The sequence below is a fragment of the Balaenoptera physalus genome (genome assembly GCF_965194825.1).
Source record: "Balaenoptera physalus genome assembly, chromosome: 18".
NCBI classification, from domain to species: domain Eukaryota; kingdom Metazoa; phylum Chordata; class Mammalia; order Artiodactyla; family Balaenopteridae; genus Balaenoptera; species Balaenoptera physalus.
The window spans coordinates 29,315,887-29,338,880 of NC_138899.1; the positions used below are offsets into that span (position 1 = coordinate 29,315,887).

Sequence of the window (22,994 nt, forward strand, 5' to 3'; positions counted from 1 at the left end):
GCACAATTTAAAGTTTAGACCTTACTCTCCATTTTTATTTTGAGTGCTCTCTTTGTATTCATATAGTTGTACACATATATAAATATTTACAAATATGCATGCATGGGTATATAAAATGCATATTTTATTTTAGATTGTAAATCTAAATTTTTCAAGTACTTAAAATTCTCATTTCCATTAAATTGCCAATATATAAATAAGGAATGTTGGACAAATATGGTACAGTAATTATAGTAACTGTAAATAAATACCGTCCATAGTACGTATTTGTATAAGTAAAAATTGATGATTATTCATCACCACAATGAAATTTACAAGATATTATGTGAAGGTTAATAATGGATTTAAAATTTTTTCTGACCAATCATATATTAAAGTCACAGGTACGGAGAATTCTTGAATCCACATTTTTTAACCTTACGACTTTATTTTTAATTTTCCACTATATAATGGACATGTCTTTTGGAATGAGACTACTCATGGGGTAGAGCTATTCAGTAATATTTTATCTTGCATAATATGTTAGTGGGTTTTTTCATTTTTATCCTATTTATAACATAACTAAATATTAATTTAATTTTAACCTAGTGTTTGAGTAAGTGTCCCATTATGATCTTTTACTGTATTTGAATAAAGCAATTTGTAGAGTCTATATTGCTGTATTTAAAAATGCAGTTTAAGTCTGTTTTAAAGAAGTAATAATGACAGTGGAAGAATTTCCAGTGTAGAACTTTCCTTTACATTTAATTGGGAAAAAGAGCAAAAATGGGAAGGTTATTATTTCTCTTTATTGCATTCACGTAGGAAGTAATTTCATCAGAGCATTCAGATTCAACAGGAAGTTTAGGGTATGTTCCTTTCTTTCATTTTAGAAGTGACTGTTTTGTATCCAAATATATTATATTTATATAAAACCACATCTTTAATGTTAATCTCTCCTCTCTACTAAAATATAATCATCTTTTTCTGTTAAAAGCATTAATATATCACTGTTTAACAATGGTCTAGCAAATCTAACAAGGCATTTTTATTTGTACTGTATTAAGAAAGTGTGAGTTGTTAAAATCTTATAAGCATTCTTATTTCATTCATAACTAGTAAATATTAACATGTAGCTATATTTCATGCACATTTTTTCATCATTGTTATCTCTGTTTATAAATAAGTCTCCAGAATCTTCATACCTATTTTCTCTGTTTATTAATAATTATAAACAAAAGTACAAGGAAATGGAGATTTAGACTTTTTAACCCATACTGACAGGCAGTAATAATGATTCAAAATTATTCAGTTGTGGTTCATATAGTAAATTATTTTTGTTTATCCTACTGTTAAATATTTCACTAAAAGATAAAAGTAAAATCAGGTACTACTGTGTTTCTCAAATTATGGTGGACAGAAGCTAGAGGTTCAGTTCCTCTCCTGCTATCTTTTCTTCTCTTCAGCTCTATTTTAAATATTATTCAGAATTGAATAACTGAAAGATTCTTTAATAGTAGTATTAACCAACACTTGAGCTATCTTTGGATATGTGTTCTTTTTCTTAATTGATGCATTACGGACTTGCTGTAAAAGCAATTAAGAAGGATGTTGAAAGTGATAATAGATTGTATTTTGTTTACTTTTTTTTCCTATTCAAATTTTCAGGAACCTAAAACTAATACTGATGACTTTTTCAAAGACATAAACTCCTGCTGCCCACAGGAAGCAACAATGCAAGAGCAGGATATGCCGTTCTTGCGAGGAGGGCCAGGCATGTACAAGGTAGTGAAGACGGGACCTTCCGGTCACAACATCAGAAGCTGCCCTAACCTTAGAGGTATCCCAATTGGAATGTTAGTTCTGGGAAACAAAGTCAAAGCAGTGGGAGAGGTATGGATTCTTGTAGCTTCATGACTTCTAAGATATTCGTTTTTAATATAATACAACCAAAGCATCTCTTTCTTCCAAAGGTTGCCATTTCCATCCCAGGTTTTTAAATGTTAATGTTCTTTATCTTCACCTGTATTGAAAATACTAATGCAATTTTTCTGTGCTTCTTTTTTAATAATTTTATTCTCATAATTATCCTTGTGAAAACAATATTTATATAACAAAGTGATTTGTATTGTATATATAAATGTTCGGTATTTGCAAATATCTTTTCATTATTGCAAATGTGTACTGTACTGTCATGGATGAACAGCACTTTGAAATATTTGCTATGAATCAGTTTGGAGATGTGTTATATTCAAAGGGTTTCATTTCTTCGTTCCCATATATGGGTGTCACTGAAGTCCTGAGCAAATAACATTACTCTTTAGTCAACTGTGGCATTTGCCTCAGCTGATGAGCTTAAAGATGTAGTGTGTCATGCTATTTCTCAGTGTCAGGGTTATCTTCAAGTTGCATTTTAGGCACTACCACCCTAAATAATAGAGAGTATGCTGTGTTAGGATATTTCAGGTGCCAAACAAAGAGCTGTGTGTTTTGGGGTAACATTTAAAATTATCAAGGGATTATTCTGTGCCTTAAAAAAATATTGTTTTTACTGAAGTCATCAGTGAGCGTTATTTTACAAGACTGTTTATTGATTTCTGTCTTACCTCAGGCTGTGGTCTTAATTTCAGAAACTAATTTGATGATAGAGATTTATTGGAATAATTACTCACTTAAACTTTTTGCTGGTTTTCAGCCTGAATACCCTGAAAGAATCAAGCCAATCAATCATGCTTTTTGTTATGTACTAGGTAACCAATTCTGAAGGTACATGGGTGCAGCTGGATAAGAACAGCATGGTAGAGTTCTGTGAGAGTGATGAAGGAGAGGCATGGTCCTTAGCTAGAGACAGAGGCGGAAACCAGTACCTCCGACATGAAGATGGCAAGTTGGCTTAAATTTGTGATTTATTCCGATTTACCTTTGCAGTGCAGAAGTTTAAAGTGTACTGTATTTCTTTTGTTGTAAAGAGCTTTTCTGTGTGTTTATTTTTTAAGTAAAATCAAAACTAAAGGTTTAAAAATCTTGCAATTGTTAAAATTCCTATGTAAAATACATAGGTACTAAATGAATACACATAAAAGAAGAGAATTAGAAGGAAATGTGAAACATATGAATTGATCTTTGTAAACCATGCTTTTTATTTCGTTAATATGAATTTAAATGATAATTCTTCTGTGCCAGTTCGGGACTAAACCTTTTACTCTTTCTATCACTAAATGGAAGTTCAGTTTTCAAACCACTGATTGTAGTACTTCTCCCAGGCAATTTCATTCTATTGAATTCTGTCTCAGGAAAGGAGCATTGAATATATGCTTAGCTTCTTCTGGGGATTTCCTATTTTGTTATTAGAGTTTCAGCTTTAAACTTTATTTTACCGTTTTTCAACAATGATCTCCTTTAATAAAAGATTTTCCTTTTTGTCCTCTTCTCTTCATTCTCCTGGTGGCGAAATCTTGTTCAGACCATGACATCACTTAGGTGAAGCTTTAACTGATTCTCACAGAGTGAAGAGTTACCTCTCATCCTAAAGAACTGAATTCACCACTAGAACAAAACTGATATTATATTGAAGTTAATTTTTATTTCTTCGTACCCAGATTGTGAGTCCCTTGTGGACAGGCACAGGTTTTTTATCTTTGTATTCCTAGTTCTAAAGCAGTTTTCACACATACTAGTTGCTCACTAAGTTTTCTAAATATACAAGTTGAGTCACAAAAGTATTAGTTAGGACATCAAAATAAGTGGATAGGGCCAACATAGACTTTTCTACCAAATCCCAGAATTTATAGGAGAGGGTCAGACAATTAAATGAATATTCTTCTTTATCCAAAAGAGTATAAAGTTATAATAACTATTATCCAAGAGGTAATATGGCCATAGTATATAAATAGATTCAAGAAAGGGTTGGAATTTGTGTGAATGACAGAGTACGTTTAGATATATTAACATGGTACATTAAACATTCTCCTCTTTTTCCCTGCAGCAAGCCTTTGAGATCGGTTATATAATCTTCATTTTACATTTCTAAGCTCATAGAATTTAAAATGACTTGCCTACGGTTATACCACTGGAAACAGGGCAGGTGAAAGACTTGAGCCAGAATCTTCATTCATATTTCAAATGCTGTGCTCATTACACCACACTGTATCAGTAATCCACTGAACCCAATTTGAGAACCTACTTCCTCCCTTGTCTTTACAGACCAGTGTTTCTTAGTCATAGATGATGTCATCATAAAATAATGTCCTGAGATGGTAGAACTATTCTTCATTATGTTTTGAAAAGCAAAAGTCTTCATTTCATGTAAATCAGACATTTTACAAAATAACTTTCCCATTTACAGTATACTTACTACATATATAATTATTACATATTCATAAATTCTTAAACATTTTCATTATATAGGGATATTCAGATATAAATGAAAATAACCTAAAGTGAGATCAGGTTTATATAAGACATAATTAAATAATCTGAGAATGGTTTAAGTGACTGTCAGGGTCTTTCTAGCTTAGTAATCATTTTAACTAGCAATGAGCATAATGTGTAAGAGTAGACTCTGGGACTGGACTGCCAGAGTACAAATGCCAGCTCTTAACTTTTCAGTTGTATGACCTTGGCCAAATTACCTAATATCTCTGTGCCTTGGTTTTCTCATTTACAAAGTGAAGATACTTTATGAGTTCTATATGAAAGCTAAGTGAAGAAATAACAAAGCTATCAGATGGTAAGGTTAGCTATTATTGTTAAAATGTAAAATGCTTTTTATACTAAGGAGTGAGTTTTACCATGGGAAATTGTATTCCCATATACTTAGAAGGTAGAAGGTTCTTTTTAGATAAAATGCTTCTTAAATTAGGATATCGTTTCTACTAAGATATATACTCAACCCGAAAAGAGGTGTAAGAGAAGTTTAAATTTCTCTGTGATCACTTAATGATTTTTTGCCATATATATATGGCACAATAAAAGCAAAAAAAAGCAATAATAGCAAATGTTAATAGCACAATAAAAGCAAATTGACTCCATAAGAGCATATCCCATTTCTAAATATTATAGTGATTTTGATTGATGCAAACAAAGATTTTGTCATATACTTTGTTGGTGTCAGTGACCTAATTGGTAGACCTATTATCAAATCTGAATGTGAGGTTATTTTAAAATTTAACCATCATAAAAATCTTTCTTGCAATTTTCTCTCTTTATAAATGGGGAATAGCACATAAGAAACTAATTTTATAGATGTTCCTTTTATTGTAGAACAAGTTCTTCTGGATCAAAATTCTCAAACTCCTCCTCCAAGCCCTTTCTCAGTACAAGCTTTTAATAAAGGGGCAAGTTGCAGTGCCCAAGGATTTGATTATGGACTCGGAAATAATAAAGGTAAGTGTTTTAAGTGAGTCTTTTACTTACCTAACTGTAATATTTTTATTACCTTCTCTTATAACCATTTTTATTACTGTTCACCCACAAAACTTTAAGTTTGTTCCTAGAAAACTAACAATCAAAATGTTTACGACGGTGTTCTTTTTACAGTATTGGTTTTAGCCATTTTAGCTTAAGTTTATAGTTCTTGCTTACCTGTTCTTATTTTGTAGACACTCATTTTGAATTCACATCATAAAGATTCTGTGTCACTATATCCAGTAGAAGAACTTTTCTTTATCATCCAGTTATTATTAAATGTTAATGAGCAAAAAAGAACTTTCCAAAATGATCCATTTAAAATCAAAATATTTTAAGTAATATTTTTAAGTAATATTGCACATCAGCTTTATTAAACATATGTGGTTTTCAATGTCTAATCAAGTTATCTTAGTTAATTTCGAATTACATGAGATGATAGCTTTGGGTTTGGTATGTATAATGAAACCAAAAAATTGTAAAAAGAAAAACAAAACCCCTAAGCCATATGGATATAAAATGTATACAGCTTGTTTCGGTTTCATTAATAGACGAGACCAGCATCATGGACAGTCCAAATAATAATTATTTTGGAGTAATTTATGCTCGAATTTCATCCAAAATTCCATTTGTATGTAAATTTGGACACATTCACATGCTTTCTTATAACCTGATCCTAACTCTTAGCTTCAAAATCGACGATACTGTCAGAAGGTAGCATACAGCTGGACAATGGGTAGGAAGGAGAAGATAGCCTACATGGAAATACTTTTACTTTAAAATGTTATTTAAACTAATTCATGAGATTTGATTTCCAGACACAAATACAGTTGTTTTAATACCTGACTTGCAGAGCAAGTGAAATAATGAAATAGTCAACAAGATACAGAATTACATCAGTATAGAGGAAATATTCAATTTAAAATAAAACCACTTTCTGTTTGATACCTTTATTACTTTCCACAAAGTATTTTTATTAAGAAGGAAGCCTTAGCTACAAGATTTCTTTTTGGCTCTTCCTCCTACATTGGGTTGTTCTATCCTACAGGCTTGGGTACTATCTGCTTGCTCATTTCTGGTAGCTCAGATTTCAACTAACTTAAACTAGACCTTCATGCTTAAGTAGGGTAAATGCTTTGTGGTGTTTCCTTCATGTCCCTTTCCTTCTGCCGTTCCCAGTCCTTAAATTAAAATCTCAGTGTTTACTTACCACTATGTACTTGTACAGTAATCTGTTTTAAAGCCATGTTTAATTCAAATTGTATGCTTTCAGTCTCTAAAATGTCTAAATTGTCCTGGTGGCTATCACATTAAATCAGTCTTTAAAACAGAATTTGTTAAAACATCATAAGAATAAAAATCAACTCAATAGAGACAAACATTGCTGAGAACATTTGTTATTAATTAGAAATAATGTATTACTTTTTAAAAGTGATTTTGCTAATATTGTTCAAAAATAGCACTTCTTAAATGTACTTCTTAATAGGCTTTTAAAATATTTAGATGGAGTGAAGAAATATTAAGAAACTTTCATCTGATTAAATATATCTAATCTTTATTTATTATCTTACCTTTAATTGTAGTTCCCATTTTCTTTAACTCTTTATGCTATCCAACATCAAGCAACAGTTTTTTGCAAAAATTCTTTTTCCTTAAAACAATTTTATAAAATTCTTCATCACCTCTAAAATCCTTTTCTAATCTGCAGCATTAATTTTTTTAAGTAAAGCTATGTAGCTTGTGTGCACAGTTCTTTCCATATTAATCTGTTTCTTGTTGGTGTTTCATTTAAAATTTTATTTATGAAACTTTATTATATCTAGAGAATATGCCTGGAAAGGTACTGTTTTCTGGTTTCTGCATCAGTTAGTCTGGATATGGTTTCCCCCCCCCCACCCTTCTTCTTCAGCATCATTTAAACTATTTAATATTTATATTCTCATAAATAAGGAGCTATCATCCATCCAATTATATCATTTCATATTTTTAAAAGTACTTTTCTGTTAATGTCCTTTGTATTTAATTTTGAAGAAAATGTCAGAATTCATGTTTGAGATACTATTCAAATAAGGTACCTCATATTCCTTTTTTTTCTATAGGTCTTTTATAAATTTTTACATTGCCTATCCAAGCAAAAGAGTTCATGCTTTTAAAAATATATAATTTCTTTGGCAATAACAACTTTAAAAAAGAAAATACTAATTTATAACTGTAGTATAAATGTATTACTAAGTTAATAACATATACTTTGCCTCCCTTCAGTCCTACATTGAACTGTTCATATTATTTGCATATTTTCTGCATGAAGTGTACTGCGTATGAGGCAGGGTGATAATAGTCAATGTCAGGTACTGCACAGAAGACATCATTGACTTAGATCTTCCTTTATACTTGTATGGTATTGAATCAACTTATCATACTTACTTCATAGACTCTGTATTCTCTCATGCTGCTGCTAGATGTTGTAAATGAATTTAAATGGATTTGTTTTTGTAGGTGGGCCATTATATAAAATTTGTCTGGGTGCTTCCATTATTAAAACAACATACAACATTCGGTCCCTAATTTGAGAATAACAGTCACCAACTTCCACAACAGTTCTGAATTGGCATTGTTTTATTTAGTGTTTAACTTTATCTGAATGTCATAAAGCACCATTTACTTTGCCATTTTGGATGTTAATTAATAACAAGTTGTAGTTTTGACTGTTTTGCCCACTGCAGGTGACCAACTGAGTGCCATATTGAATTCCATTCAGTCACGGCCCAATCTCCCAGCTCCTTCCATCTTTGATCAAGCTGCAAAACCTCCCTCTTCCCTAGTCCACAGCCCATTTGTGTTCGGACAGCCCCTTTCCTTCCAGCAGCCTCAGCTTCAGAGTAAGTCTTGTCAGCCTTAACCTGCCTCATCAAACCATTTCTGAAGCTTTGTTCTGAGTTGTTTATCAGTTACTAATTATTTATCAACTCACCTAACTGGTTTTATTTAATGAGGATGTTATCCCTTCCCACATTTTTGAAGCACTTAAGCTATTCTGACCTAAGACATTCTGCAGCTAAGACATTTGTTTTTAATCACATTTTTTTATTAAGTGTAGTTATTAAAATATGACTTTTATGTTTTCTATTCTAATTCCAGAATAAGCAAATCATACTATAAAATATATTAAGAAAACATTGATTTAAAAAAAAATTTATAATATGCACGACTATGGTAAGCATCAGTTATAAGGATAACTTTCATTGTTTTACACTGAATTTTTGTTACTTAGAGATGCCCCAAGAGAATGAACCTATTTCACTATACCAGTGGGTGGAGGAGAGGCTGTACTGGGCAGGTTTGTTTGTTTCTTTTAGGTGAATTTGGTGTCTGTGAAATGTATAGCAACTTAGGTTTCCAAATGTTCTCACATTGTTGTTTCTTCTCTTGCTTTTTGTTGTTGTTGTTGTTGTTCTTGTTCTTAATAAGTTAAACCAATCAGTTGATTCCAGTTCTGCCTTCTAGGATTGTTCTAGCCCTTTATCCATGATAGTAATTCATACTGATCTGGAAAACAGACCCAAAACAAATTACATTTACCTGAGTCTTCTTTTTTCTTAATAAGTTCTTGAGGCTTCCCCATAAACTTCTCAAGCCTCCTAGTATGACAACAATATGCTCTTCTTGGCCTTCAGTTCACATATTGGCTATACAGTATATAAACACACTCACTGAATTGAGAGAGTTTTTGGAAGTCTCAGCTTGTACACCCATTTGTTTGAATTCAAATGCATGACCTCTTTGCTTTACTTTAATAAAATACATCCACACTTAGACCTAAGTTATTTTTCTACAAAAATACTTTTATAGCTATTATTAGGATTACTTAAGAGAATGCCAGCTGTTTTAGTTTTTATTAGGAACCAGGGTGGTGTATAGTTAGCAAATGATATTATTATCTATCTTAGGAAAAGAGTATACAAGAGTATAAACTTCTTTAGGTTTGCACTATACATTAGGCAAGTTCAATTAATGAAATTAGTTTGTAAATATAAGTAGTATCAATTTCTAGCTAATCATCTCTATTCATGTGTAATATTCACTTTAATGTCTCTTAAAAGAAGAATTTCAAGGAAATATAATAGTGTCATGTGTGTGAAATAGTTTTTTCTTCCTTGATAAGCATTATAGAAGAATGAAAGAGAAGTGAAGACTTAGTTTACCCATTTAATGGAGTGACAGACACTTTACATTTAGATGTACCCAGGTTGCAGGAAGTTTTAAAGGTAAGGACAAGGAAATAAAATGGAAAAAACCCATCATAACCAGGCAGAAAATTCATATTAAATATAAAATTGTAAAAGAGAAATTACCCTGATAATGTCATAGTGGCAGCAGACAAGAGAACTAAGGAATAAGAACTGTTTTGTTCTACCTAAAGGGTTATTGCAAGTCTTCTCAAAAACTTCTCTAAAAAAAAGTATAATTACAGTTTTTATTTTACCAAATTACTTAATAAAATATTGTAAAACAAAATGTAAAGACCATAAGGAAATCAGATTTGCCTCTTTTAAAGGATAATAGGTTTCTAACTGACATTGTGTCCATATAATTTTGTTCATATTGTGTCTAAGTGTTATCAGTACCACCACTTCCTTTACCACCATCTTGGAGCAAATTTGAAATCATGGCCTAGAAATGTCTCAAAATTACCAGTTTTCTGAATCATTACTTGTGTGTACTCCAATGATACAGACTTCTTATTCTCAGCAGAATATCACTGAAGTTTGACTACCCAATTCCAGAAACCAGAAGGCTTAATCTTTAGCACAACTAAAAACAAGTATGGAATCTAAAAATAGTTTAATGTCTTATAGATATATTAGAATTGTAGTAATTACATCATAGGAAAATTAAATATGGCAGAGTTAAAACTACCTGAGTAAGATAATTCTTTCCTGAATTTCACTGCCGTCCATCACACTAGCATTTCATCTTGCTTTAGAAGATGGCTTATTTATACTGAACTTCCCTTTACTAATTAGTAAAATGAGAATCGTTTTTGTCTTACACTTTTGTGATTCTAAAATATTGAATAAAATATTATGTATAGAAGACTGTATTTACTAGTTCTTGCTTATTCTGATAAGTCACCACTATGTACTTACTACTGTCCTTGAGCACTTTAATACATCCTCATTTGAGATAATGTCTCCATTTTACAGTTAAGGAAATGGAGGCTTAAAGAGGATAAACGATATGCCCTAGAAACATACATAGTAAATGGTAGAGTCAGAACATGAGCCCAGTTCTCCTGACTACAAAGGAGGCCATGTTTTTAAATATCTAGCTTTGCCTACTAATAAATAATGTAAAAATCTGTTCTTTAATATATAGTTTTTAAATTTCTGTTTCCATTTGGTTCTAGCATCCAGAGTATTAGCTTTGTTTGGATTGGTTATCTTCCCCTTCATAGTTTAAGAATGTAGCGTGGTTTAAAAGGAAAAGGTTTCCTAAATACTGTAACTCAAGTTCCCAGCTAAGTAGATGACATACATAAAGTAGGGACATACATAAACTGCTCCACATGTCAACTTTATGAGCATTATTAATCAGTATTTATTTAGGTTTTTTTTTTTCCCCTGAAACATAGGGATTTTTTTAACTTCATCTTTGGAATTGAAAATAATCTGGCACATTAAATTCATTTGGTAATTTTTTTAAGTTGCAAAATTATTTTATACATGCATACATACAAATTACTTCCACTGTTATTCTAGTAAAATAGAATAATTATAGAAATAAAAGTCACACATTTTCCTTGTCTTACCATATTTATATGTGTGCAAAGGCATGAGAGAGAAGAGAGATGTGTATATAAACTTTTCCTTTACTGTTCCATAATTTACTTTTTTTTGTCTTTTTTTTTTTTAAGATGAGAAATGGATATCCTCACATGCCACTCGTGTGACTGCCAACTGGTGCAGCCAATTTTAAATTTTTTTTTTAAATTTTATTTATGGCTGTGTTGGGTCTTCGTTTCTGTGCGAGGGCTTTCTCTAGTTGTGGCAAGCGGAGGCCACTCTTCATCGCGGTGCGCGGGCCTCTCACTGACGCGGCCTCTCCTGTCGCGGAGCACAGGCTCCAGACGCGCAGGCTCAGTAATTGTGGCTCACGGGCCCACCTGCTCTGCGGCATGTGGGATCTTCCCAGACCAGGGCTCGAACCCGTGTCTCCTGCATAGGCAGGCAGATTCTCAACCACTGCGCCACCAGCGAAGCCCATAGTTTACTTTTTTATTTCAAAAGAATTTATGTAGGTTTTAGAATTGGTAAGCAATTTGGCAGTAAGTTTCTAGTGGACTGAGGTGGGGAATGATATAGGTGCCCGCTTTCTTTTAAGAATACTACATTCTATATTTTCATTATCTTTCCTCATTTCTTTTGAAAGCATCATTTTATTTAAGTCCCGTATCCTCTGACAATATCTCACACATCATAAGCATTCAGGGAGTATTTATTGACTGTAAATGCCTAAGATGATCATTTCTTCAGTGTAAACTATGAGTTTAAGATCATGTATTTCTTGTTATCTTATGATTAATATTCCTGTATTTACTCAGAGTACATCTTCAAAAGAGAGGAAGAATACTTCAGTAGTAATTAAATTTAACTATAATGTGATGATGGGATATCTAATAATTCTGTTTATACTGATGGGATTTTACGAAAGATCCTCCAGCTGAAAAACTGTATTTCAAGTGACTGTGTTTAATATAAACATTTTCTAGCTACTGTCCAAGGAGCTAAATAATTTGCTTTTATTTTTTTTGTAGAAAAAAATGGTAAATAGAACATTAAGACAGTTTACGATTCTCCCAGAGATTTTAAATATGTAACATATAATATATATATCAAAGTATGTCGTACTTTCAAGCCCAGATATGAGAGCTCTAGGTTACTTTGCAACGAGTTTTTCTGTTATACCCATAATCACATTCTCAAATTAGACAAAACTTTTGCTAAATGTGACAAAAGAGTCCACCTGAGTATCTGCATGCATATTGGTTTGTGTTCAAGAATACTAACATATACTAAAGCACTGTGTTTACTTACTTAGCTTGTAAAGATGTAGTGATGGAAAGACATTAAGCTCAAATTTCCTCTCCAGCCGCTTATTTAGTTAAGTTACTTGATGCAGCTGAGCCCTTTTTACCTCATCCATAAAATGAGGTGCCTAATAAACGTTATCTGTTGATATTGATATTGCCTTTTGATGCAAACATTTAACATCTCTCATGCTCCAAGGAAAAGTGGAGGCAATCACAGTCTCAGAGAGAGCAGTCTATTCTCTGTGGAGTGAGTTGCAGGAAAGGCACAAATGAGGTTTCCTAGGTACTCCTCAGTACATTTTCACAGCTTAACTTCATTATTTGCTTTGAGATTAATTCTTCATATGGTAACACTACATTCAGATGTTAGTATGAATATCAGTATAAAAGCCAGGTTTTTTCTAAGACTTAGACTTCATTTTTATCCTGGATTATAATCCCAGCCCAGAATCTGTCTACTTATTTGCTTGCCTGGTGTGAGCTGTGGCATGGATGGAGCCCTTGACTTGGGAAGGAGACCTGTGTTTTAATCTCTGTTCTTCTCCCTCCAGTTAGTTTTGTGACACTAAGCTGATTTCTCAGACCCTTTTCCTCTTTATAATTTTTGTTAAGGAAAATTAAAGGATGATATCAACAAAGATTTCATAAAATCAAATAGTCAAGTGCAGTAAAATTTTTCATACTTGAACCGGTAGCATCTGTCACAATGGCCAACATATTTATTTCAGTTTGGGCTCTAACATCTCTAGCATCCCTACAAATCCTTGTCATTTCAGTCACGGGCCAGAATTTATCTTCACTCAGTGTCTCCATCTTCTCTGTGGTAGGAAAGCTTTGACCCATGTTCCCTTCCCTCTTCATCAGCCCTCACTTCATCCTAGGAATTTAGACCACAGAGAACGCTGCTGTTGTTTATAAGACAGTGTGCCCGAGTGCATCTGTTTGCTTTCTCCTGACCAGATCTGACCTTTTGTCTCTCCCTTTGCTCCCATCTCCTTATTGGCTACTAAATTTATTCCACCCTTTATTACCATTTTTCTTCAGGTGGGTCATTTCTTCTTCCATCATCTATTTACCTGCGTTTGTTAAATGTCTAGTCTATGCTAGGCTATAGGGAGCAATAATGTAAAGAAAATATTATCACTGATCTTGAAGGGCTTTTGGAATACTGAGGAAGGCAGCCATGTTGAAAAAAATGATGACATTATTTTAAGTCTGGAGGAGCAATATTCACAGGATGCATTGGAAACATAGGAGGAAAAGCTGCTGACTCAGCTAGGAAAGGTTAGAGAAGGCATTAGACAAAGACGTGGCCCCTAATCAGAGTGTTGAAGGACTCATAGGAATTTATCAGGCAGCAGTGGGGGTGGGGAAGGAGGTGACAGGTGTATTTCCTCTCTAAGAATAGCATGAGCTAAGTTTTCGGGATCCATTGACTCAAAAATATTTATTGACCACCATCTACATGTCAGGCACTCTTCTAAGTACTGGTCATGCAAAGAGTCCAGTTTGGGAGGCTTTCACAGTAATCCAGGTGAGATATGATGGTGGCTTTACCAGAGTAGTAGCCGAAGAGATGGTATTAAATCATGGAATAGTGGATATATTTTGAAGGGGAATCAACAGGATTTGCCTAAAGATTGAATAAGCAATGAGAATACCAAAATAGTGGAGGGCAAATCTAAGATTTTTGTCTAGGCATTGGGAAGAATGTAATTTCCATTTAATATGGGGACTGTAGGAGAACTAGGTCTGGGGGGCAATAACAAAGGCTTAATTTTGGACATTATATTGGTAAGCTACTGTTGCATAACAAACCACCCCAAAACTTAATGACTTAAAACAAGCACTCTTTAGCTCACAATTCTGTGTGTTAGCAGAGTAGGCTGGGTTCAGCAGGGCAGTTGTTGTGATCTTGCCTGGGATCCTTCATGCATCTGTAGGTCAGCCAGGTATTTTTTCCTTGGGGATTGGCTGGCATGAAAAGGGTGACTAGGCCAAATATCTCTTGTCATTCAGTGGGCTAACCTGGGTTTGTTTGCATGGACATTGCAGGATTCTGCAAACACAAAAGCATGTACAGTCTTTTGAGGCTTAGGCTTGAAACTGACACAGCACCGCATATGCCATACTCTGTTGGTCAAAGCAAGACACTTATGTTCAAGGACGGAGACATGGACTTCACTTCTTGCTTGGAGTTGCTGCAAAGGGGCATGGTACAGGGATAGGAATAATTGTCACCGTGTTTGCAAATGATCAGATACGTTAAGTTTGAGGTTCCTTTTAAGTCCAATGGAGATATCAAGTTGAGATCAATGTAAGACCCTGGAGTTCAAGGGAACTGTCTGGGAAGGACACATAAATTGGGAGTTCACTGGCTTATAGCAGAATAATTTGAGAGTTGCCCTAAGGGTGGATTAAAGCAGCAGGAAAGTAGGTATAGGGAGAAAATAAAAGATGCCTAAAGACTGAGCCCTGGGGCACTTCAGGGAAGAGACTGACAAGTGGCCATAGAAATAGGAGGAAAACCAAGTCGGTGTGGTGTTTCTGGAAGCCAAGTGAAGAAAGTATTTCAAGGAAATAGCGACAGGCTGTATCAGATGTTGCTGATGGGTCAGGTAAAGTGAAGATTGAGAATGGACCATTGGATTTAGCAACGTGGAGGTCACTGATGATCTTGATGAGAGCAACTCTAGTCAGATGAGATGCCAAAGCTCGATTAGAGTGGGTTCAAGAGAAAGGGGGGAAGAGAAATTGGAGACAGTTATTATAGATAAATTTGTCAAGTTTTACTGTAAAGGGAAGGAAAACACATAAAGTGAAACCAGGGCAGAGGATGTGAGATCTGGAGAGATTCTTGTTTGGTTTGGTTTTTAATGGGGAAAAGGTAACATCAGGGTTGTTTTTTAATGAGAATGATCCAATAGAGAGAAAAATTGCCGATGCAGGAGAGAGGGGAGGATTGCTGGAACAGTATTCATCCGTGGGAGAGGGGATGGGATGTAGCACAAAGGGGAAAGGTTGGCCAAGTAGGAGCAGAAATAGGTGACCCATCATAACAGGAGAGGAAAGAATGTGCAGTGTGTTAGCAGCTTGAGAATGTTGTCCATTTGTTTTATGTTTTGTTTGTTTTCTCAGTAGAATAGGAAGCCATCATCAGCTCAGAGTTAGCATGGGGAAAGTGTTGGTGGTTTGAGGAAAGAGAAGATGTGGTAATCGCTAACACGTGGCAGTCATTCACCACATAACAGGCACCATTTTAACCACTTCAAATGAATCAACTCATTTGATTATGTTAGGAAACATGATTCACTTGAGAAACTTCACGCGTTTGTAGCTTAGAGTGTTAAGTGTCCTAGTGGCGGTTTCTTACACTAGAGAGGGCGGGGCCACATCATGAAGGGTCTTGTAAGCCACTCTTAGTAGTTTAGACTTTATCCTGTGAGTAAAATGAGTAAAATGGAGGGAGCAGATGAAGGCATATATAGTTCTGCAGAATTTTAAACAAAAAGAATGATATGATCAGTCTTACATTTGTGAAAGATAACTAAAAATATTATGAAAAAGGTTCTGGAGAAAGGGAGAGCGTTAGAGGCAGGGATTCCAGAGAAGAGCTGAGTAGGGCTTATACTAAGGTAAATTACAGTGGACGTATAGAAGAAGGAACAAGTTTAGAAACACGTAGGCAGTAAAATTGTACAGGACTTGCTAATCACAGTTGAAGGAGCCAGTCTAGAATGGTGTCCAGTTTTCTGTCTTTGTTTTGAAAGATTATATGCTTACCTAATGCCAATACACAGAATAAAAAGCAGATTTTAAGAAAAAATGAGTTCAGTTGGGTAACTTAGCCTCCAGTAAGCTGTAATATAATTCGAATGTGGGAAACATACTTAGCATTTACATAACTGAAGATGGCATTGTTGACTGACAATTTGAAAATACATCATTACAGATTTTCATCCATCTTCCTTTCTGCATTTGTATCATATGGATGAATGTTATATTCTAGTGAAAAGCTTATTTCTATTTTAGCCTTAAGTTGGAAATTTTTGAGCTTAAGCTGTCATTCTTTTATAATTCATTTAGTATACTAACATTTATATAAGTAAATTTTAGTTCCTATTCTGTGTCTTAAGCTCTTTTTCTTCTAATACATTTAGTAGGATTCCACATTCTGTTAGTGTTTATACATATCTACATTTATGTCTGTATATATTTTTTAAGATACAGAAAGAAACCTAATTCTATAGATCCTTCACAAACAATGATAATAACATTTTGTCAGGTTTACAGTAGAATGACAGGAACAGTGTTTCTGACTTTCTTCACTCAATTTAAACCCTGGTAATTGTACATTTGCATTCGTCTCTGAATAGTACTACAGATATTTTGACAAATAGACTCTTAACACAGGCAGTAAATGGTTAAGCTTAACTTATACTTCAGATATTCTGGAAATTACTTATTTTGAAACTATTTATTTTTAAACATATAAAAAACTAGTTTATTGGTTATTGAGGAGACAATATATAAACTATACCTTCAACCTGGCCAAAAGATGTGAGCAACCAAACAACATGCAGATAAGAAATAAGTACAACTAAGTATAAGTATTACTCCCACATCTGTCTATTGATGTTTTGGAGAATTTAGAATAAGGTGACAGTGATGATAATTACGTACTCTAGCCAGCAGCTGCCTGGACTGACAGCTTTAAATGCAAATTCACTGGGTATAATCCGAAGAAAAGGAAAACACTTACTCGAAAAGATACACGCACTCCAGTGTTCATAGCAGCATTGTTTATAATTGCCAAGGTATGGAAGCAACCTAAGTGCCATCAACAGATTAATGGATGAAGAAGATCATTACTTCATTGTTGACTCAAACCTGAAAGAGTATACGCCCCTTTCTAAATCTCAGAACTGCAGTTTTGTGTACTGCCACCAGATGGTGAAAGGTGCCTTGATTCTTCCAGTGTATTGTCCCAATAACAAGGTCAAGGTCCTGATACAGCAAAACCACAATTTGTCTTTGTCCAACTGAAATGAGAATGCTTTCCTTATTAAAAAGAAAAGTTGTACTGTTTTATTATTATCATTAGCCTAGGGAGTAATTTTTTAAAATACAATTTACAATGAGCTCAGAGTTTCTATGACGAGAGAATGAATGAAGTACCCCAGGGGACTTGATACTCGGGATTTAAAACAAAGAAAACAAAGAATAAATGACATGTAAAGAACCATATTGTTAATAAGGGGATACTTTATACCAAACAAACAACGTTGACTTCAATTGTGTACTGGAGAAAAAAATCCAGCTTTTTATATTGTTTTAAACATTTTTCTCCTTAGTTAACTGTATTATGACAAAAAAATCAAAATTCTACAGACATTAATTTAATAATTGATTGTTTTATCTATAAAGCAAGGTAAAAAGGAGCATGATTAATCTTCATCAGATGTCTAAAAGTTGATCAGTTTTTTCTTCTGTGCATAGATAGCAAAGTATCTCTTAAGGATTACTTACCTTTTTAAATTGAAAGATATAAATCTTTTAAAAAGTTAACTATTTCAAAGTATTTTAAACATGAGCTTACGAAAATTAAATGTCTAGAACAAGTGTTGTGTGAAATCACAGCTTACTGTGTTTAGGCATTTAACAGTAATCTTTTGTAGACTTTCGAAAGATGTTTCTTTCATCTTATTCACTCTGAATCATACCTAGGAATCCAGTCTCTTTAGGTTTTGTAGCATATTGGAAAGACTTCAAGGTGATTTGGCTTCAAAACTTTTTCCAGGAGTTTGTCCTTAAACCTCTAACATCTTATCTAATAAGTGTCCATGTAGTTTTGTACATTTATGTTACGGGTGCTTTTAATTAAGATAGTATTCTGATTTCCTGCTCCTGTGTCCTCCTGCTAAACCCAGTCTTCACAGATTTTAGTGACCAAGCTACGAGACTGTATCCTTACATTGGCAGTTTGAATTGTCCTTGAATTCCAATCAAAAGCTGGCACTCTCCTAACTGACATTTTCAGTGAGAGTTGCAGAGTAAGTATTATATGAGATTGAAATAGCGTAAGACCTCATTTTGCAGTTCCTGGTGCCTTTGAGTTTTACACACTTTAAAAAGAAGAATGCTCAAAAATATTAAAATTTTAACATTTCTTTAACTTAGAGGAACATGACTTGTTGGCATGTGTCTGCATCCCTCCACCCACTCCTACCATTCTCTCTTGAACCAACTACAGGGGGTGTTTGCAGTTGTCCTTATCCACGGAAATAGCTCTGTTCAGTTTTTGACTTTTGTTTTGCTAAGTTCAACTGTCAGTTCTAAGATTTCATTTTACTTGCTCTGTTGGCAGTGTTTGACGGGATTGATCTTTCTCTTTTCCTTGAAACGCCTTCTTCCTTTGCCTGCTGGATATCATCTCCTACCTCAGCTGTTCATGTCCAGTCTCTTTTCTACATCCTCCTCTATTCTGTATTCCTAGGACTGTCCCAGGGGTTTGGTCTCTTCTAGGCCTTGCTACCTAAGTTGTCTTATCCAGGCATGGAGTATTACCCAACATCTGCGTGCTTATGACTCTCAGGTTTATCGCCGCTCCATCTAGGGTGTATTTGTTCATTGTCTCTCTCCTTTTACTGGAAGATAAGCTCCATAAGAGTAGGGACTTCATTTCTGTTCATCATTTTATGCTCAATTCCTAGGACAATGTCTGACACATAATACATACTCAGTACCTTATATGGCAGGATTCTTGGTTTTATGACTAGTTCATCTTTAATCTTGGCCATAATAATGAATCAGTCAACTATTACTTTTTCTGTTTTGAGAAAAGTGTGTGTTGTATTCATTTTTTTAATTTCAATAATATTAAGAAAGTTATCTCCTTATTACCTGAATTTATTTCAGCTCACTTGATTACATTTATTTTCATTGCCATGAGTTAAAATTTTTTTTTTTTTTTAACATCTTTATTGAAGTATAATTGCCTTACAATGGTGTGTTAGCTTCTGCTTTATAACAAAATGAATCAGTAATACATATACAATATGTTCCCATTTCTCTTCCCTCTTGCATCTCCCTCCCTCCCACCCTCCCCATCCCATCCCTCTAGGTGGTCACAAAGCACCGAGCTGATCTCCCTGTGCTATGCGGCTGCTTCCCACTAGTTATCTATTTTACATTTGGTAGTGTATATATGTCCATGACACTCTCTTACCCTGTCACATCTCACCCCACCCCCTCCCCATATCCTCAAGTCCATTCTCTAGTAGGTCTGTGTCTTTATTCCCGTCTTGCCACTAGGTTCTTCATGGCCTTTTTTTTTTTTTTTTTTTTTCCCCTTAGATTCCGTATATATGTGTTAGCATACTGTATTTGTTTTTCTCTTTCTGACTTACTTCACTCTGTATGACAGACTCTAACTCCATCCACCTCATTACAAATACCTCCATTTCATTTCTTTTTATGGCTGAGTAATATTCCATTGTATATATGTGCCACATCTTCTTTATCCATTCATCTGTCGATGGACATTTAGATTGCTTCCATGTCCTGGCTATTGTAAATAGAGCTGCAATGAACATTTTGGTACATGACTCTTTTTGACCTATGGTTTTCTCAGGGTATATGCCCAGTAGTGGGATTGCTGGGTCGTATGGTAGTTCTATTTGTAGTTTTTTAAGGAACCTCCATACTGTTCTCCATAGTGGCTGTATCAATTTACATTCCCACCAACAGTGCAAGAGTGTTCCCTTTCCTCCACACCCTCTCCAGCATTTATTGTTTCTAGATTTTTTGATGATGGCCATTCTGACTGGTGTGAGATGATATCTCATTGTAGTTTTGATTTGCATTTCTCTAATGATTAATGATGTTGAGCATTCTTTCATGTGTCTGTAGGCCATCTGTATATCTTCTTTGGAGAAATGTCTATTTAGGTTAAAATTTTAAATAGTGGATTTATTTTCAGATTTAGATAGAGATTTTTTTCTTAGCATACTACTTTTGAAAGACCACTTTAAAGGTTCTGTTAATTTTTTGAAAAAAGGTATTTTTTTTTTAATTTTAAGTACTTCATTTTCTGCATGGTGAATCATTAATGTGTCTAACATTTTCAGTGACTTGTAAATCTTTTTTGCTTTGTGTTGTGAGACTTCTTATAAACAGAATTTGGTATCTCAGTAATATGATTGACAAAACAAACACTAAATATTAGGATTAGCACTAACATATTTTAGTGAGGATGGACTCAGAAAAGTAGTTGACCATAAATGTCAACTTGGGTCCATTCTGAGATACATACTGGAAAAATTATAGTCATGTGTCCATACAGAAAACCAGGTGACAATAGGTTAAACTGTAAGTAACATCTCTTTATCTCCCACTATTTACAAAAAAAAATTACTTATAAACTTTCATTTATAAGTAAGTGAGCACCAAATTAAAGAAAACTGAGTTAAAGAAATATTAGTCTGAAAAGAAATGCTCAAGTTTGATTTATCAGTGCTATGAATGTTATTTAACTTTTAGCCTAACACATTTGGCGCTGTCGTTATTAGTCTAAATTAATTAATTTGACCTTTGTATTCAGTTTTTAATTTTAGAGAAATAATAAACTTGCTGGAAAATTTAGCAGAATATAAACTTCTTAATAAGTTAGTAGTCGCGCATACCATTTGAAATGCTTTGTTTCTGCTTGTGTTCTCTGCTAAATTTTTTTTCCATTGAATCTGTGCTGCTTCTTTGCCAATGTTTTCCACTGTAGAATCTCCATCTCGCAACCTTGCTTCTCGTGAGCGCATTTACAAAAATTATGGTGTAGCTGGGCCTGCCTCTGCTCTCTCATCTCTGTCTCACAAACTGAAGGGTGGGTATGCGTGCCTTCACGGATGGGCCATTCTTAATAAACCTAGGAGGTTTCAAGAAAGAAGTTTTAGTTCACCTCAGTCATTTTCATCTCATTCCATTTAAGGTTAAAGTTTATAATTTTATTTAAAATTTGATATTTTGGGGTAATTTGTGATATATCTGTTCAATATTGTATTGATTATCCTAATCGATATGCCTGTTTACTATCTGTCGGTTAAATAGAACTCTGGCTTAATTTCAAACCTATATGAGAGCTTAAATAAAATAAGTATGTAGAAATAGATGCCTTTGGGGAATTATAACACCATTATGCCTTTGGGGAATTATAACACCAGAACAAGGTGGTATATGTGTAAGCCGTAAAGCACATTGTGATCTATAAGAATATAATATCTCATGTGACAGGTTAGTCTTAGACTCATTTTTTCTGTTAGGTAATGTAAAACTCATTTTCCTGTTTTAGTTTTTTTTATGAGAAACAGTTTGATAATTAAATTCTTTAGTTTACCTTAGTTTTCAGGGCTGTCCTGTCTGGCATGAGTCTTCCTTGTAGTGTTTTCTTAGCTGCTTTGTTTTAATACTTTAAACTTAGAAATGTTTAAACTATTGACAATTGATAAAATGCCAGACGATTTTAAAATATGCTCTGGTCTTATAAAATACTGTAGATACCTAATCACATATTTTTGTCTTAGTGTAATAATGTTTAATTAAACTTTTAAAATCTTGTATTCCTATAAATGAGTAGAACAGTTTTACATTTCTCCTTTGTACAGTTGACAGTGATACTATATAATATTGTAGTATAATTATAGAACCTGCTCTCTGTAGTATATAGTCTTGTGTAACCTGATATATAGTATATACTATGGCATATCATATTACAGTAGAGTATTATATTATGATTATATTATATTATAGGGTGGTATTATATAACCTTTTATTTATAATTTTGGCATAAAAATATGCAGGTTATTAATGAGTACCTAATATTTAATATTTTCACTAATCTGTTTGAATGTACTAAATTTTTATCCTGTCCTGTATTATTTTTTCTTTAGAATCTTTTGAGATTAAAAAAAGTATCCATTATTGCTTAAACTTACATATGATAAACATTAAACAAAATTAAGTGATGAATGTGAAAATATTTATGATCTAAAGCTTTTTAACAAATTGTGTTGATATTTATTGATACTTAAAGCAGCCACATGACCATTTTTAGTAATACTTACTGCATGCCTCAAAACTTTTGAAACCCAAATGAAGAAGATAAACATCAGTTAGTTAGTATGTGGGTTTACCACACTTAACTAACTTGACGTATTTGTTTTTTAAAAATATATGAAATATATTTTGGAAAAGTAAATTTTTTCAGCGGGATGTAATTGTAATCTGACATCTTGGGAAGAAATAATGGTGCATTATTTATGTGCCTAGACTCCAACAGGTATTCAGCTGTCACCACTTACAGATCTTAAAAAAATATTCACCATTACTTGAAGCATAGAAATAAGGTATACAGCTGCCCATACTCTCTGACCCTCTCTATATAACAAACATTTTTGCTAGCATATGACAAGTGGTGTTCCTGATATTTGGAAGATTCAATTGTTTAGCCAGTCACAGTGGAGATTTC

At 33.7% G+C, this 22,994-nt stretch overlaps 1 protein-coding gene across 13 annotated transcripts in view; it reads left to right on the forward strand.

The window, feature by feature from the left end:
* Nucleotides 1-22,994, forward strand: part of MYCBP2 (MYC binding protein 2) — a 270,723-nt gene that overhangs the window by 199,132 nt on the left and 48,597 nt on the right. For 7 of the 13 annotated variants that reach the window (XM_082434738.1, XM_082434743.1, XM_082434746.1 and 4 more), the window contains 4 exons: nt 1,648-1,872; nt 2,730-2,862; nt 5,242-5,364; nt 8,085-8,264. In XM_082434738.1, coding sequence (XP_082290864.1) covers nt 1,648-1,872; nt 2,730-2,862; nt 5,242-5,364; nt 8,085-8,264 — 661 coding nt within the window. The remainder of the gene's footprint in view (nt 1-1,647; nt 1,873-2,729; nt 2,863-5,241; nt 5,365-8,084; nt 8,265-22,994) is intronic. The other 6 variants (XM_082434748.1, XM_082434739.1, XM_082434741.1 and 3 more) reach the window with 3 other exon arrangements.